The 17,072-nt window shown below is 56.4% G+C and overlaps 1 protein-coding gene across 5 annotated transcripts in view; it reads left to right on the top strand.

Annotated features, from left to right (window-relative positions):
* selenbp1 (selenium binding protein 1) overlaps positions 1–16,709 on the top strand; it is an 83,825-nt gene extending 67,116 nt beyond the window's left edge. For all 5 annotated transcript variants that reach the window (XM_079240513.1, XM_079240510.1, XM_079240512.1 and 2 more), the window contains 8 exons: positions 8,860–8,980; positions 9,043–9,225; positions 9,751–9,932; positions 10,253–10,331; positions 10,406–10,527; positions 10,612–10,704; positions 16,072–16,190; positions 16,325–16,709. In XM_079240513.1, the coding sequence (XP_079096639.1) occupies positions 8,860–8,980; positions 9,043–9,225; positions 9,751–9,932; positions 10,253–10,331; positions 10,406–10,527; positions 10,612–10,704; positions 16,072–16,190; positions 16,325–16,487 (1,062 nt within the window). In that variant the 3' untranslated portion in view covers positions 16,488–16,709. The remainder of the gene's footprint in view (positions 1–8,859; positions 8,981–9,042; positions 9,226–9,750; positions 9,933–10,252; positions 10,332–10,405; positions 10,528–10,611; positions 10,705–16,071; positions 16,191–16,324) is intronic.
* Positions 16,710–17,072: the final 363 nt, after the last annotated feature.

The following is a 17,072-nucleotide window of genomic DNA, read 5'->3' as shown; positions in this document are numbered from 1 at the left end:
CGGTGTGTAACCTCTGGAGGACGGTGTGTAACCTCTGGAGGACGGTGTGTAACCTCTGGAGGACGGTGTGTAACCTCTGGAGGACGGTGTGTAGCCTCTGGAGGACGGTGTGTAACCTCTGGAGGACGGTGTGTAACCTCTGGAGGACGGTGTGTAACCTCTGGAGGACGGTGTGTAACCTCTGGAGGACGGTGTGTAGCCTCTGGAGGACGGTGTGTAACCTCTGGAGGACGGTGTGTAACCTCTGGAGGACGGTGTGTAGCCTCTGGAGGACGGTGTGTAACCTCTGGAGGACGGTGTGTAGCCTCTGGAGGACGATGTGTAACCTCTGGAGGACGGTGTGTAACCTCTGGAGGACGGTGTGTAACCTCTGGAGGATGGTGTGTAACCTCTGGAGGACGGTGTGTAGCCTCTGGAGGACGATGTGTAACCTCTGGAGGACGGTGTGTAACCTCTGGTGGACGGTGTGTATCCTCTGGAGGACGGTGTGTAGCCTCTGGAGGACGGTGTGTAACCTCTGGAGGACGGTGTGTAACCTCTGGAGGACGGTGTGTAGCCTCTGGAGGACGGTGTGTAGCCTCTGGAGGACGGTGTGTAACCTCTGGAGGACGGTGTGTAACCTCTGGAGGACGGTGTGTAGCCTCTGGAGGACGGTGTGTAACCTCTGGAGGACGGTGTGTAGCCTCTGGAGGACGGTGTGTAACCTCTGGAGGACGGTGTGTAACCTCTGGAGGATGGTGTGTAGCCTCTGGAGGACGGTGTGTAACCTCTGGAGGACGGTGTGTAGCCTCTGGAGGACGGTGTGTAGCCTCTGGAGGACGGTGTGTAACCTCTGGAGGACGGTGTGTAGCCTCTGGAGGACGGTGTGTAGCCTCTGGAGGATGGTGTGTAACCTCTGGAGGACGGTGTGTAGCCTCTGGAGGACGGTGTGTAGCCTCTGGAGGACGGTGTGTAACCTCTGGAGGACGGTGTGTAACCTCTGGAGGACGGTGTGTAACCTCTGGAGGACGGTGTGTAGCCTCTGGAGGACGGTGTGTAACCTCTGGAGGACGGTGTGTAACCTCTGGAGGACGGTGATTAACCTCTGGAGGACGGTGTGTAGCCTCTGGAGGACGGTGTGTAGCCTCTGGAGGACGGTGTGTAACCTCTGGAGGACGGTGTGTAACCTCTGGAGGACGGTGTGTAACCTCTGGAGGACGGTGTGTAACCTCTGGAGGACGGTGTGTAACCTCTGGAGGACGGTGTGTATCCTTCAGAGGACGGTGTGTATCCTTCAGAGGACGGTGTGTAACCTCTGGAGGACGGTGTGTAACCTCTGGAGGACGGTGTGTATCCTCTGGAGGACGGTGTGTAACCTCTGGAGGACGGTGTGTAACCTCTGGAGGACGGTGTGTAACCTCTGGAGGACGGTGTGTAACCTCTGGAGGACGGTGTGTAGCCTCTGGAGGACGGTGTGTAGCCTCTGGAGGAAGGTGTGTAGCCTCTGGAGGACGGTGTGTAACGTCTGGAGGACGGTGTGTATCCTCTGGAGGACGGTGTGTAACCTCTGGAGGACGGTGTGTAACCTCTGGAGGACGGTGTGTATCCTCTGGAGGACGGTGTGTAACCTCTGGAGGACGGTGTGTAACCTCTGGAGGACGGTGTGTAACCTCTGGAGGACGGCGTGTAGCCTCTGGAGGACGGCGTGTAACCTCTGGAGGACGGCGTGTAGCCTCTGGAGGACGGTGTGTAACCTCTGGAGGACGGTGTGTAACCTCTGGAGGACGGTGTGTAACCTCTGGAGGACGGCGTGTAGCCTCTGGAGGACGGCGTGTAACCTCTGGAGGACGGCGTGTAGCCTCTGGAGGACGGCGTGTAACCTCTGGAGGACGGCGTGTAGCCTCTGGAGGACGGTGTGTAACCTCTGGAGGACGGTGTGTAACCTCTGGAGGACGGTGTGTAGCCTCTGGAGGACGGTTTGTAACCTCTGGAGGACGGTGTGTAACCTCTGGAGGACGGTGTGGAGCCTCTGGAGGACGGTGTGGAGCCTCTGGAGGACGGTGTGTAGCCTCTGGAGGACGGTGTGTAACCTCTGGAGGACGGTGTGTAGCCTCTGGAGGACGGTGTGTAACCTCTGGAGGACGGTGTGGAGCCTCTGGAGGACGGTGTGTAACCTCTGGAGGACGGTGTGTAACCTCTGGAGGACGGTGTGTAACCTCTGGAGGACGGTGTGTAGCCTCTGGAGGACGGTGTGTAACCTCTGGAGGACGGTGTGTAACCTCTGGAGGACGGTGTGTAACCTCTGGAGGACGGTGTGTAACCTCTGGAGGACGGTGTGTAACCTCTGGAGGACGGTGTGTAACCTCTGGAGGACGGTGTGTAGCCTCTGGAGGACGGTGTGTAACCTCTGGAGGACGGTGTGTAGCCTCTGGAGGACGGTGTGTAACCTCTGGAGGACGGTGTGTAACCTCTGGAGGACGGTGTGTAACCTCTGGAGGACGGTGTGGAGCCTCTGGAGGACGGTGTGTAACCTCTGGAGGACGGTGTGTAACCTCTGGAGGACGGTGTGTAACCTCTGGAGGACGGTGTGTAGCCTCTGGAGGACGGTGTGTAACCTCTGGAGGACGGTGTGTAGCCTCTGGAGGACGGTGTGTAACCTCTGGAGGACGGTGTGTAGCCTCTGGAGGACGGTGTGTAACCTCTGGAGGACGGTGTGTAACCTCTGGAGGACGGTGTGTAGCCTCTGGAGGACGGTGTGTAACCTCTGGAGGACGGTGTGTAGCCTCTGGAGGACGGTGTGTAACCTCTGGAGGACGGTGTGTAACCTCTGGAGGACGGTGTGTAACCTCTGGAGGACGGTGTGTAGCCTCTGGAGGACGGTGTGTAGCCTCTGGAGGACGGTGTGTAACCTCTGGAGGACGGTGTGTAGCCTCTGGAGGACGGTGTGTAACCTCTGGAGGACGGTGTGTAGCCTCTGGAGGACGGTGTGTAACCTCTGGAGGACGGTGTGTAACCTCTGGAGGACGGTGTGTAGCCTCTGGAGGACGGTGTGTAGCCTCTGGAGGACGGTGTGTAACCTCTGGAGGACGGTGTGTAACCTCTGGAGGACGGTGTGTAGCCTCTGGAGGACGGTGTGTAGCCTCTGGAGGACGGTGTGTAGCCTCTGGAGGACGGTGTGTAACCTCTGGAGGACGGTGTGTAACCTCTGGAGGACGGTGTGTAACCTCTGGAGGACGGTGTGTAACCTCTGGAGGACGGTGTGTAACCTCTGGAGGACGGTGTGTAACCTCTGGAGGACGGTGTGTAGCCTCTGGAGGACGGTGTGTAACCTCTGGAGGACGGTGTGTAACCTCTGGAGGACGGTGTGTAGCCTCTGGAGGACGGTGTGTAGCCTCTGGAGGACGGTGTGTAACCTCTGGAGGACGGTGTGTAACCTCTGGAGGACGGTGTGTAACCTCTGGAGGACGGTGTGTAGCCTCTGGAGGACGGTGTGTAACCTCTGGAGGACGGTGTGTAGCCTCTGGAGGACGGTGTGTAGCCTCTGGAGGACGGTGTGTAACCTCTGGAGGACGGTGTGTAGCCTCTGGAGGACGGTGTGTAACCTCTGGAGGACGGTGTGTAGCCTCTGGAGGACGGTGTGTAACCTCTGGAGGACGGTGTGTAACCTCTGGAGGACGGTGTGTAGCCTCTGGAGGACGGTGTGTAGCCTCTGGAGGACGGTGTGTAGCCTCTGGAGGACGGTGTGTAACCTCTGGAGGACGGTGTGTAGCCTCTGGAGGACGGTGTGTAGCCTCTGGAGGACGGTGTGTAACCTCTGGAGGACGGTGTGTAGCCTCTGGAGGACGGTGTGTAACCTCTGGAGGACGGTGTGTAGCCTCTGGAGGACGGTGTGTAACCTCTGGAGGACGGTGTGTAACCTCTGGAGGACGGTGTGTAGCCTCTGGAGGACGGTGTGTAGCCTCTGGAGGACGGTGTGTAGCCTCTGGAGGACGGTGTGTAACCTCTGGAGGACGGTGTGTAACCTCTGGAGGACGGTGTGTAGCCTCTGGAGGACGGTGTGTAGCCTCTGGAGGACGGTGTGTAGCCTCTGGAGGACGGTGTGTAGCCTCTGGAGGACGGTGTGTAGCCTCTGGAGGACGGTGTGTAGCCTCTGGAGGACGGTGTGTAGCCTCTGGAGGACGGTGTGTAGCCTCTGGAGGACGGTGTGTAGCCTCTGGAGGACGGTGTGTAACCTCTGGAGGACGGTGTGTAACCTCTGGAGGACGGTGTGTAACCTCTGGAGGACGGTGTGTAGCCTCTGGAGGACGGTGTGTAGCCTCTGGAGGACGGTGTGTAACCTCTGGTGGACGGTGTGTATCCTCTGGAGGACGGTGTGTAACGTCTGGAGGACGGTGTGTAACGTCTGGAGGACGGTGTGTAACGTCTGGAGGACGGTGTGTAACCTCTGGAGGACGGTGTGTAACCTCTGGAGGACGGTGTGTAACCTCTGGAGGACGGTGTGTAACCTCTGGAGGACGGTGTGTAACCTCTGGAGGACGGTGTGTAACCTCTGGAGGACGGTGTGTAGCCTCTGGAGGACGGTGTGTAACCTCTGGAGGACGGTGTGTAACCTCTGGAGGACGGTGTGTAACCTCTGGAGGACGGTGTGTAGCCTCTGGAGGACGGTGTGTAACCTCTGGAGGACGGTGTGTAACGTCTGGAGGACGGTGTGTAACCTCTGGAGGACGGTGTGTAACCTCTGGAGGACGGTGTGTAACCTCTGGAGGACGGTGTGTAACCTCTGGAGGACGGTGTGTAACCTCTGGAGGACGGTGTGTAACCTCTGGAGGACGGTGTGTAGCCTCTGGAGGACGGTGTGTAACCTCTGGAGGACGGTGTGTAACCTCTGGAGGACGGTGTGTAACCTCTGGAGGACGGTGTGTAACCTCTGGAGGACGGTGTGTAGCCTCTGGAGGACGGTGTGTAACCTCTGGAGGACGGTGTGTAACCTCTGGAGGACGGTGTGTAGCCTCTGGAGGACGGTGTGTAACCTCTGGAGGACGGTGTGTAGCCTCTGGAGGACGATGTGTAACCTCTGGAGGACGGTGTGTAACCTCTGGAGGACGGTGTGTAACCTCTGGAGGATGGTGTGTAACCTCTGGAGGACGGTGTGTAGCCTCTGGAGGACGATGTGTAACCTCTGGAGGACGGTGTGTAACCTCTGGTGGACGGTGTGTATCCTCTGGAGGACGGTGTGTAGCCTCTGGAGGACGGTGTGTAACCTCTGGAGGACGGTGTGTAACCTCTGGAGGACGGTGTGTAGCCTCTGGAGGACGGTGTGTAGCCTCTGGAGGACGGTGTGTAACCTCTGGAGGACGGTGTGTAACCTCTGGAGGACGGTGTGTAGCCTCTGGAGGACGGTGTGTAACCTCTGGAGGACGGTGTGTAGCCTCTGGAGGACGGTGTGTAACCTCTGGAGGACGGTGTGTAACCTCTGGAGGATGGTGTGTAGCCTCTGGAGGACGGTGTGTAACCTCTGGAGGACGGTGTGTAGCCTCTGGAGGACGGTGTGTAGCCTCTGGAGGACGGTGTGTAACCTCTGGAGGACGGTGTGTAGCCTCTGGAGGACGGTGTGTAGCCTCTGGAGGATGGTGTGTAACCTCTGGAGGACGGTGTGTAGCCTCTGGAGGACGGTGTGTAGCCTCTGGAGGACGGTGTGTAACCTCTGGAGGACGGTGTGTAACCTCTGGAGGACGGTGTGTAACCTCTGGAGGACGGTGTGTAGCCTCTGGAGGACGGTGTGTAACCTCTGGAGGACGGTGTGTAGCCTCTGGAGGACGGTGTGTAGCCTCTGGAGGACGGTGTGTAACCTCTGGAGGACGGTGTGTATCCTTCAGAGGACGGTGTGTATCCTTCAGAGGACGGTGTGTAACCTCTGGAGGACGGTGTGTAACCTCTGGAGGACGGTGTGTATCCTCTGGAGGACGGTGTGTAACCTCTGGAGGACGGTGTGTAACCTCTGGAGGACGGTGTGTAACCTCTGGAGGACGGTGTGTAACCTCTGGAGGACGGTGTGTAGCCTCTGGAGGACGGTGTGTAGCCTCTGGAGGAAGGTGTGTAGCCTCTGGAGGACGGTGTGTAACGTCTGGAGGACGGTGTGTATCCTCTGGAGGACGGTGTGTAACCTCTGGAGGACGGTGTGTAACCTCTGGAGGACGGTGTGTATCCTCTGGAGGACGGTGTGTAACCTCTGGAGGACGGTGTGTAACCTCTGGAGGACGGTGTGTAACCTCTGGAGGACGGCGTGTAGCCTCTGGAGGACGGCGTGTAACCTCTGGAGGACGGCGTGTAGCCTCTGGAGGACGGTGTGTAACCTCTGGAGGACGGTGTGTAACCTCTGGAGGACGGTGTGTAACCTCTGGAGGACGGCGTGTAGCCTCTGGAGGACGGCGTGTAACCTCTGGAGGACGGCGTGTAGCCTCTGGAGGACGGCGTGTAACCTCTGGAGGACGGCGTGTAGCCTCTGGAGGACGGTGTGTAACCTCTGGAGGACGGTGTGTAACCTCTGGAGGACGGTGTGTAGCCTCTGGAGGACGGTTTGTAACCTCTGGAGGACGGTGTGTAACCTCTGGAGGACGGTGTGGAGCCTCTGGAGGACGGTGTGGAGCCTCTGGAGGACGGTGTGTAGCCTCTGGAGGACGGTGTGTAACCTCTGGAGGACGGTGTGTAGCCTCTGGAGGACGGTGTGTAACCTCTGGAGGACGGTGTGGAGCCTCTGGAGGACGGTGTGTAACCTCTGGAGGACGGTGTGTAACCTCTGGAGGACGGTGTGTAACCTCTGGAGGACGGTGTGTAGCCTCTGGAGGACGGTGTGTAACCTCTGGAGGACGGTGTGTAACCTCTGGAGGACGGTGTGTAACCTCTGGAGGACGGTGTGTAACCTCTGGAGGACGGTGTGTAACCTCTGGAGGACGGTGTGTAGCCTCTGGAGGACGGTGTGTAACCTCTGGAGGACGGTGTGTAGCCTCTGGAGGACGGTGTGTAACCTCTGGAGGACGGTGTGTAACCTCTGGAGGACGGTGTGTAACCTCTGGAGGACGGTGTGGAGCCTCTGGAGGACGGTGTGTAACCTCTGGAGGACGGTGTGTAACCTCTGGAGGACGGTGTGTAACCTCTGGAGGACGGTGTGTAGCCTCTGGAGGACGGTGTGTAACCTCTGGAGGACGGTGTGTAGCCTCTGGAGGACGGTGTGTAACCTCTGGAGGACGGTGTGTAGCCTCTGGAGGACGGTGTGTAACCTCTGGAGGACGGTGTGTAACCTCTGGAGGACGGTGTGTAGCCTCTGGAGGACGGTGTGTAACCTCTGGAGGACGGTGTGTAGCCTCTGGAGGACGGTGTGTAACCTCTGGAGGACGGTGTGTAACCTCTGGAGGACGGTGTGTAACCTCTGGAGGACGGTGTGTAGCCTCTGGAGGACGGTGTGTAGCCTCTGGAGGACGGTGTGTAACCTCTGGAGGACGGTGTGTAGCCTCTGGAGGACGGTGTGTAACCTCTGGAGGACGGTGTGTAGCCTCTGGAGGACGGTGTGTAACCTCTGGAGGACGGTGTGTAACCTCTGGAGGACGGTGTGTAGCCTCTGGAGGACGGTGTGTAGCCTCTGGAGGACGGTGTGTAACCTCTGGAGGACGGTGTGTAACCTCTGGAGGACGGTGTGTAGCCTCTGGAGGACGGTGTGTAGCCTCTGGAGGACGGTGTGTAGCCTCTGGAGGACGGTGTGTAACCTCTGGAGGACGGTGTGTAACCTCTGGAGGACGGTGTGTAACCTCTGGAGGACGGTGTGTAACCTCTGGAGGACGGTGTGTAACCTCTGGAGGACGGTGTGTAGCCTCTGGAGGACGGTGTGTAACCTCTGGAGGACGGTGTGTAACCTCTGGAGGACGGTGTGTAGCCTCTGGAGGACGGTGTGTAGCCTCTGGAGGACGGTGTGTAACCTCTGGAGGACGGTGTGTAACCTCTGGAGGACGGTGTGTAACCTCTGGAGGACGGTGTGTAGCCTCTGGAGGACGGTGTGTAACCTCTGGAGGACGGTGTGTAGCCTCTGGAGGACGGTGTGTAGCCTCTGGAGGACGGTGTGTAACCTCTGGAGGACGGTGTGTAGCCTCTGGAGGACGGTGTGTAACCTCTGGAGGACGGTGTGTAGCCTCTGGAGGACGGTGTGTAACCTCTGGAGGACGGTGTGTAACCTCTGGAGGACGGTGTGTAGCCTCTGGAGGACGGTGTGTAGCCTCTGGAGGACGGTGTGTAACCTCTGGAGGACGGTGTGTAACCTCTGGAGGACGGTGTGTAGCCTCTGGAGGACGGTGTGTAACCTCTGGAGGACGGTGTGTAGCCTCTGGAGGACGGTGTGTAACCTCTGGAGGACGGTGTGTAACCTCTGGAGGACGGTGTGTAGCCTCTGGAGGACGGTGTGTAGCCTCTGGAGGACGGTGTGTAACCTCTGGAGGACGGTGTGTAACCTCTGGAGGACGGTGTGTAACCTCTGGAGGACGGTGTGTAGCCTCTGGAGGACGGTGTGTAACCTCTGGAGGACGGTGTGTAGCCTCTGGAGGACGGTGTGTAGCCTCTGGAGGACGGTGTGTAGCCTCTGGAGGACGGTGTGTAACCTCTGGAGGATGGTGTGTAACCTCTGGAGGACGGTGTGTAGCCTCTGGAGGACGGTGTGTAGCCTCTGGAGGACGGTGTGTAGCCTCTGGAGGACGGTGTGTAACCTCTGGAGGACGGTGTGTAACCTCTGGAGGACGGTGTGTAACCTCTGGAGGACGGTGTGTAACCTCTGGAGGACGGTGTGTAACCTCTGGAGGACGGTGTGTAACCTCTGGTGTGATCCGGTTCGGTCCTCAGATTGTGGAGCCGGTGGATCTGTACTGGAAATGTGGTCTGGCGAACCCTCATACCAGCCACTGTCTGGGCAGCGGTCAGATCATGATCAGCTGCATGGGAGACCCTTCTGGCGGCGGGAAAGGTAAGACCTCTGCTGGTTCTGCTAAGACGTCCTCTAGGGGACACTTACAGTTGCTGCTGCAGGTGGCTTCGTTCTGCTGGACGGTGAGACGTTCGAGGTGGTTGGGAACTGGGAACATCCAGGTGAAGCAGCACCTTTCGGCTATGACTTCTGGTACCAGCCCCGTCATAACGTCATGATCAGCACCGAGTGGGGTGCTCCAAAAGCTCTGGTGGACGGGTTCAATCCGGTTCATGTCAAACAGGGTGAGTAGCGTGTTTCCTCACCTTTTTGCCTCTCCAACGTCCAACCTTTCACCGACACGCTGTTGGAGAGTAAATACTCATGAATGTATGAATGAATATCATAGTTCCATCTTTTAGAATTGTTTTGTTCATTTGCTCTGCCAGCATATTCTGTGCTGTGAGTATGACGAAGTACCTGTGTGAGACTGCTCCGTCAGTCGGTACAGAAGCTGAATGTGACCTTGCTAAGACGAGTTAGCATGTTCTGAGCAACCGTTCCCCCCTTCGCTCTCAGCTCAGTCGCTTCACACATTGTTTTTGGTGTGTGCTGAAACATGAATTTCCTCTATGAAGATTCTGTTAGCCTGTCGGTCCTGTTTTAAAGGTTGTGATATGTTTCATCCCACAACGCCCACATCAGGATGGACCAGTGTAGACTTTGCTAGCATGCTAACTTGCTAATTCCAGTGAAATTTCATCTGCAGTTTTAGGCTGCTGTAAAGCCTAGAACCACATGATGTCCATGACCTGATTCACATGTTCCAGGTCATTATGGGACCTCCCTGCATGTTTGGGACTGGACCTCCCACAGGAAGCTACAGACGCTGGAACTAGGAGAAGACGGTGCCATCCCTCTCGAGGTCCGATTCCTCCACAACCCGACTGCCTCCGAGGGCTATGTGGGATGCGCCCTGAAGGGATCCGTCTTCAGATTCTACAAGACACAGGTCAGCACCACACGGTTTGTGGTTTAGCTTCTGGTTTTAGTCAAGTTCTGGTCCACCAGTTGAGAAAAAACTGTGCTATTAAAACGTCAGCAGCATTAGCAGTGTGGGTATGTTAGCATAGTTAGCATGTTAATAATGTTGATGATAACAGCAGGTCAGCACTGTGAGCATGTTATCACCATGGGAATTTTAGCATTTAACATGTTAGCGTTAGCACTGTTGGTGCAGTGATCATGTTAGCGCTGTGACCACATTAGCCATGTTAGCATGTTGAAGATGTTAACTTGGTGGGAAAGTTAGCATGCTCCTTTGTGTCTCAGAAAGGTGACTGGGCTGCGGAGAAGGTGATCGGTGTTCCCAGTAAGAAGGTGGAGGGATGGATACTACCCGACATGCCCAGTGAGTCTGATTCCTGAACACCTGAGTGTTTACCTGTCTGTCCATCAGATGGCTCACCTGTTCGCTACCTGCAGGTCTCATCACCGACATTCTGATCTCTTTGGACGACCGTTTCCTCTACTTCAGTAACTGGCTGCACGGTGACATCAGACAGTATGACATCACAGACCGCAGGAACCCCAGACTGGTTGGACAGGTGGGACTTCTTGACACCTGTTTTGTAAAGACCTGGACAGGTGACTGTTCAGAGGAAGGCACATCACCTGTTGCTGTTTTCCAGGTGTTCTTGGGAGGAAGTATTGTCAATGATGGACCAGTAAGAGTCCTGAAAGACCCGGAGAACCAGGAACAGCCCTGTCCCCGGATCATAAAGGTAATGAAGACTGGAACTCAGTCTTTCCAAACTGCCCCCCACCTGTCTTTCACCTGTCCCCCACCTGTCTTTCACCTGTCCCCCACCTGTCTTTCACCTGTCCCCCACCTGTCTTTTACCTGTCCCCCACCTGTCTTTCACCTGTCCCCCACCTGTCTTTCACCTGTCCCCCACTTGTCTTTTACCTGTCCCCCACCTCTCTTTCACCTGTCCCCCACCTATCTTTTACCTGTCCCCCATCTGTCTTTCACCTGTCCCCCACCTATCTTTTACCTGTCCCCCACCTGTCTTTCACCTGTCCCCCACCTGTCTTTCACCTGTCCCCCACCTGTCTTTCACCTGCCCCCCACCTGTCTTTCACCTGTCCCCCACCTGTCTTTCACCTGTCCCCCACCTGTCTTTTACCTGTCCCCCACCTGTCTTTCACCTGTCCCCCACCTGTCCCCCACCTATCTTTTACCTGTCCCCCACCTGTCTTTCACCTGTCCCCCACCTGTCTTTCACCTGTCCCCCACCTATCTTTTACCTGTCCCCCACCTGTCTTTCACCTGTCCCCCACCTGTCTTTCACCTGTCCCCCACCTATCTTTTACCTGTCCCCCACCTGTCTTTTACCTGTCCCCCACCTGTCTTTCACCTGTCCCCCACCTGTCTTTCACCTGCCCCCCACCTGTCTTTCACCTGCCCCCCACCTGTCTTTCACCTGTCCCCCACCTGTCTTTCACCTGCCCCCCACCTGTCTTTTACCTGTCCCCCACCTGTCTTTCACCTGTCCCCCACCTGTCTTTCACCTGTCCCCACCTGTCTTTCACCTGCCCCCCACCTGTCTTTCACCTGCCCCCCACCTGTCTTTTACCTGTCCCCCACCTGTCTTTTACCTGTCCCCCACCTGTCTTTCACCTGTCCCTGACCTGTCTTTTACCTGCCCCCCACCTGTATTTCACCTGCCCCCCACCTGTCTTTTACCTGTCCCCCACCTGTCTTTTACCTGTCCCCCACCTGTCTTTCACCTGCCCCCCACCTGTCTTTTACCTGCCCCCCACCTGTCTTTTACCTGTCCCCCACCTGTCTTTCACCTGCCCCCCACCTGTCTTTTACCTGTCCCCCACCTGTCTTTTACCTGTCCCCCACCTGTCTTTCACCTGTCCCCCACCTGTCTTTTACCTGTCCCCCACCTATCTTTTACCTGCCCCCCACCTGTCTTTCACCTGTCCCCCACCTGTCTTTCACCTGTCCCCCACCTATCTTTTACCTGCCCCCCACCTGTCTTTCACCTGTCCCCCACCTGTCTTTCACCTGTCCCCACCTATCTTTTACCTGTCCCCCACCTGTCTTTCACCTGCCCCCCACCTGTCTTTTACCTGTCCCCCACCTGTCTTTTACCTGTCCCCCACCTGTCTTTCACCTGTCCCTGACCTGTCCTCCACCTGTCTTTTACCTGTCCCCCACCTGTCTTTTACCTGTCCCCCACCTGTCTTTTACCTGTCCCTGACCTGTCCTCCACCTGTCTTTTACCTGTCCCCCACCTGTCTTTTACCTGTCCCCCACCTGTCTTTCACCTGCCCCCCACCTGTCTTTGACCTGCCCCCCACCTGTCTTTTACCTGTCCCCCACCTGTCTTTTACCTGTCCCCCACCTGTCTTTCACCTGCCCCCCACCTGTATTTTACCTGTCCCCCACCTGTCTTTTACCTGTCCCCCACCTGTCTTTTACCTGTCCCCCACCTGTCTTTCACCTGTCCCCCACCTGTCTTTTACCTGTCCCCCACCTATCTTTTACCTGCCCCCCACCTGTCTTTCACCTGTCCCCCACCTGTCTTTCACCTGTCCCCCACCTATCTTTTACCTGCCCCCCACCTGTCTTTCACCTGTCCCCCACCTGTCTTTCACCTGTCCCCACCTATCTTTTACCTGTCCCCCACCTGTCTTTCACCTGCCCCCCACCTGTCTTTTACCTGTCCCCCACCTGTCTTTTACCTGTCCCCCACCTGTCTTTTACCTGTCCCTGACCTGTCCTCCACCTGTCTTTTACCTGTCCCCCACCTGTCTTTTACCTGTCCCTGACCTGTCCTCCACCTGTCTTTTACCTGTCCCCCACCTGTCTTTCACCTGCCCCCCACCTGTCTTTTACCTGTCCCCCACCTGTCTTTTACCTGTCCCCCACCTGTCTTTTACCTGTCCCTGACCTGTCCTCCACCTGTCTTTTACCTGTCCCCCACCTGTCTTTCACCTGTCCCCCACCTGTCCCCCACCTGTCTTTTACCTGTCCCCCACCTGTCTTTCACCTGCCCCCCACCTGTCTTTCACCTGTCCCCCACCTGTCTTTTACCTGTCCCCCACCTATCTTTTACCTGTCCCCCACCTGTCTTTTACCTGTCCCCCACCTATCTTTTACCTGCCCCCCACCTGTCTTTCACCTGTCCCCCACCTGTCTTTCACCTGTCCCCCACCTATCTTTTACCTGCCCCCCACCTGTCTTTCACCTGTCCCCCACCTGTCTTTCACCTGTCCCCACCTATCTTTTACCTGTCCCCCACCTGTCTTTCACCTGCCCCCCACCTGTCTTTTACCTGTCCCCCACCTGTCTTTTACCTGTCCCCCACCTGTCTTTTACCTGTCCCCACCTGTCTTTCACCTGCCCCCCACTTGTCTTTTACCTGTCCCCCACCTGTCTTTTACCTGTCCCCCACCTGTCTTTTACCTGTCCCCCACCTGTCTTTTACCTGTCCCCCACCTGTCTTTCACCTGCCCCCCACCTGTCTTTTACCTGTCCCCCACCTGTCTTTTACCTGTCCCCCACCTGTCTTTTACCTGTCCCCCACCTGTCTTTTACCTGTCCCTGACCTGTCCTCCACCTGTCTTTTACCTGTCCCCCACCTGTCTTTTACCTGTCCCCCACCTGTCTTTCACCTGCCCCCCACCTGTCTTTTACCTGTCCCCCACCTGTCTTTTACCTGTCCCCCACCTGTCTTTTACCTGTCCCTGACCTGTCCTCCACCTGTCTTTTACCTGTCCCCCACCTGTCTTTCACCTGCCCCCACCTGTCTTCTACCTGTCCCCCACCTGTCTTTCACCTGCCCCCCACCTGTCTTTTACCTGTCCCCCACCTGTCTTTCACCTGCCCCCCACCTGTCTTTTACCTGTCCCCCACCTGTCTTTTACCTGTCCCCCACCTGTCTTTTACCTGTCCCCACCTGTCTTTCACCTGCCCCCCACTTGTCTTTTACCTGTCCCCCACCTGTCTTTTACCTGTCCCCCACCTGTCTTTTACCTGTCCCCCACCTGTCTTTTACCTGTCCCCCACCTGTCTTTCACCTGCCCCCCACCTGTCTTTTACCTGTCCCCCACCTGTCTTTTACCTGTCCCCCACCTGTCTTTTACCTGTCCCCCACCTGTCTTTTACCTGTCCCTGACCTGTCCTCCACCTGTCTTTTACCTGTCCCCCACCTGTCTTTTACCTGTCCCCCACCTGTCTTTCACCTGCCCCCCACCTGTCTTTTACCTGTCCCCCACCTGTCTTTTACCTGTCCCCCACCTGTCTTTTACCTGTCCCTGACCTGTCCTCCACCTGTCTTTTACCTGTCCCCCACCTGTCTTTCACCTGCCCCCACCTGTCTTCTACCTGTCCCCCACCTGTCTTTCACCTGTCCCCACCTGTCTTTCACCTGTCCCCCACCTGTCTTTTACCTGTCCCCCACCTGTCTTTCACCTGTCCCTGACCTGTCTTTTACCTGTCCCCCACCTGTCTTCTACCTGTCCCCCACCTGTCCCCCACCTGTCTTTCACCTGTCCCCACCTGTCCCTGACCTGTCCTCCACCTGTCTTTTACCTGTCCCCCACCTGTCTTTCACCTGCCCCCCACCTGTCTTTTACCTGTCCCCCACCTGTCTTTTACCTGTCCCCCACCTGTCTTTCACCTGTCCCCACCTATCTTTTACCTGTCCCCCACCTGTCTTTCACCTGTCCCCACCTATCTTTTACCTGTCCCCCACCTGTCTTTCACCTGCCCCCCACCTGTCTTTTACCTGTCCCCCACCTGTCTTTTACCTGTCCCCCACCTGTCTTTCACCTGCCCCCCACCTGTCTTTTACCTGTCCCCCACCTGTCTTTTACCTGTCCCCCACCTGTCTTTCACCTGTCCCCCACCTGTCTTTTACCTGTCCCCCACCTGTCTTTTACCTGTCCCCCACCTGTCTTTTACCTGTCCCCCACCTGTCTTTCACCTGCCCCCCACCTGTCTTTTACCTGTCCCCCACCTGTCTTTCACCTGTCCCCCACCTGTCTTTTACCTGTCCCCCACCTGTCTTTCACCTGCCCCCCACCTGTCTTTCACCTGTCCCCCACCTGTCTTTCACCTGCCCCCCACCTGTCTTTTACCTGTCCCCCACCTGTCTTTCACCTGTCCCCCACCTGTCTTTCACCTGCCCCCCACCTGTCTTTTACCTGTCCCCCACCTGTCTTTCACCTGCCCCCCACCTGTCTTTTACCTGTCCCCCACCTGTCTTTCACCTGTCCCCCACCTGTCTTTCACCTGTCCTCCACCTGTCTTTCACCTGCCCCCCACCTGTCTTTCACCTGTCCCCCACCTGTCTTTTACCTGTCCCCCACCTGTCTTTCACCTGTCCCCCACCTGTCTTTCACCTGCCACCCACCTGTCTTTCACCTGTCCCCCACCTGTCTTTCACCTGTCCCCCACCTGTCTTTCACCTGTCCCCCACCTGTCTTTTACCTGTCCCCCACCTGTCTTTCACCTGTCCCCACCTGTCTTTTACCTGTCCCCCACCTGTCTTTCACCTGTCCCCCACCTGTCTTTCACATGTCCCCCACCTGTTTTTTTACCTGTCCCCCACATGTCTTTTATCTGTCCCCCACCTGTCTTTCACCTGTCCCCCACCTGTCTTTCACATGTCCCCCACCTGTTTTTTTACCTGTCCCCCACATGTCTTTTATCTGTCCCCCACCTGTCTTTCACCTGTCCCCCACCTGTCTTTCACCTGTCCCCCACCTGTCTTTCACATGTCCCCCACCTGTTTTTTTACCTGTCCCCCACATGTCTTTTATCTGTCCCCCACCTGTCTTTCACCTGTCCCCCACCTGTCTTTCACCTGTCCCCCACCTGTCTTTCACATGTCCCCCACCTGTCTTTCACCTGTCCCCCACCTGTCTTTTACCTGTCCTCCACCTGTCTTTCACCTGTCCCCCACCTGTCTTTCACCTGTCCCCCACCTGTCTTTCACCTGCCCCCCACCTGTCCCCCACCTGTCTTTTATCTGTCCCCCACCTGTCTTTCACCTGTCCCTGACCTGTCCCCCACCTGTCTTTCACCTGTCCCTGACCTGTCCTCCACCTGTCTTTCACCTGTCCCCTAGGGGAAACGGATCCCAGGAGGTCCTCAGATGCTACAGCTCAGTCTGGATGGACGGAGACTCTATGTGACAACATCTCTGTACAGCGGTTGGGACAAACAGTTTTACCCCGACATGATCAGGTACTGGTCTAAGACCCTGCAGAACCAGAATACTCCAGGCCCCTTTAGCTCTCCGTACATAAACATGAGTCCACCTCTGCATCATGTCTTTGTAGTTGGACGTTAGAGAACAGTATTGTGTCTATTGTCTTCAGGGAGGGGTCCGTCATGATGCAGATCGATGTGGACTCTGATCGTGGTGGTCTTTCCCTGAACGAGGACTTCCTGGTGGACTTTGGCAAGGAGCCTGATGGTCCAGTTTTGGCCCATGAGCTGCGATACCCAGGAGGAGACTGCACCTCTGACATCTGGCTGTGATTACCCAAATCCAGACCCAGATGCAGACCAAGATCGACCAGATCCAAACCCAGATCAATCTGAACCAGATTCAAATCCGGGTCATAATTAAGTAGATTGAAATTTGGCTCCAGACATACAGCCTGGTTCAGGTCAGTCTAATTCAGATCCAGGACTGCTTATCCTGCTGTGTGTCCTTCTCTGCAAAATGATTACTAATCAAAGTTCAGCTTGTAATAAAACTCCAGATCAACAATAGAAACATGTGATCTATCAATAAATCTGTTCCTAGTGGTTTCTGCAGTTTTCTGCTGGTTTTATCCTCAGTATTGACTATCTCCACCAGGGGGGTTCAGATACAGTTCTGGTGGACTGAAGTCTTACAGGTTCTGGATGTTTCCTGGATGGATCGATTTGATGTGAAGCAGGAAAAAATTTGGTAAAAACTGGTTCCAAACAGATTAAACTGGTCTCAAATGGATAAAAACGTGGTTTCAAACAGGTGAAACTTGGGTCACACTGATAAAAAAAAATGGTTTTAAACAGATTAAACTAGTCTCCTACTAGTAAAAAGTGGTTTCAAACTGGTAAAAAGTGGTTTCAAAC

The sequence above is a fragment of the Telmatherina bonti genome (genome assembly GCF_933228915.1).
Source record: "Telmatherina bonti genome assembly, chromosome: 5".
Lineage (NCBI taxonomy): Eukaryota > Metazoa > Chordata > Actinopteri > Atheriniformes > Telmatherinidae > Telmatherina > Telmatherina bonti.
Note: the sequence above shows the minus strand (reverse complement) of the source record. Positions and strands in the feature narration are given on the sequence as shown.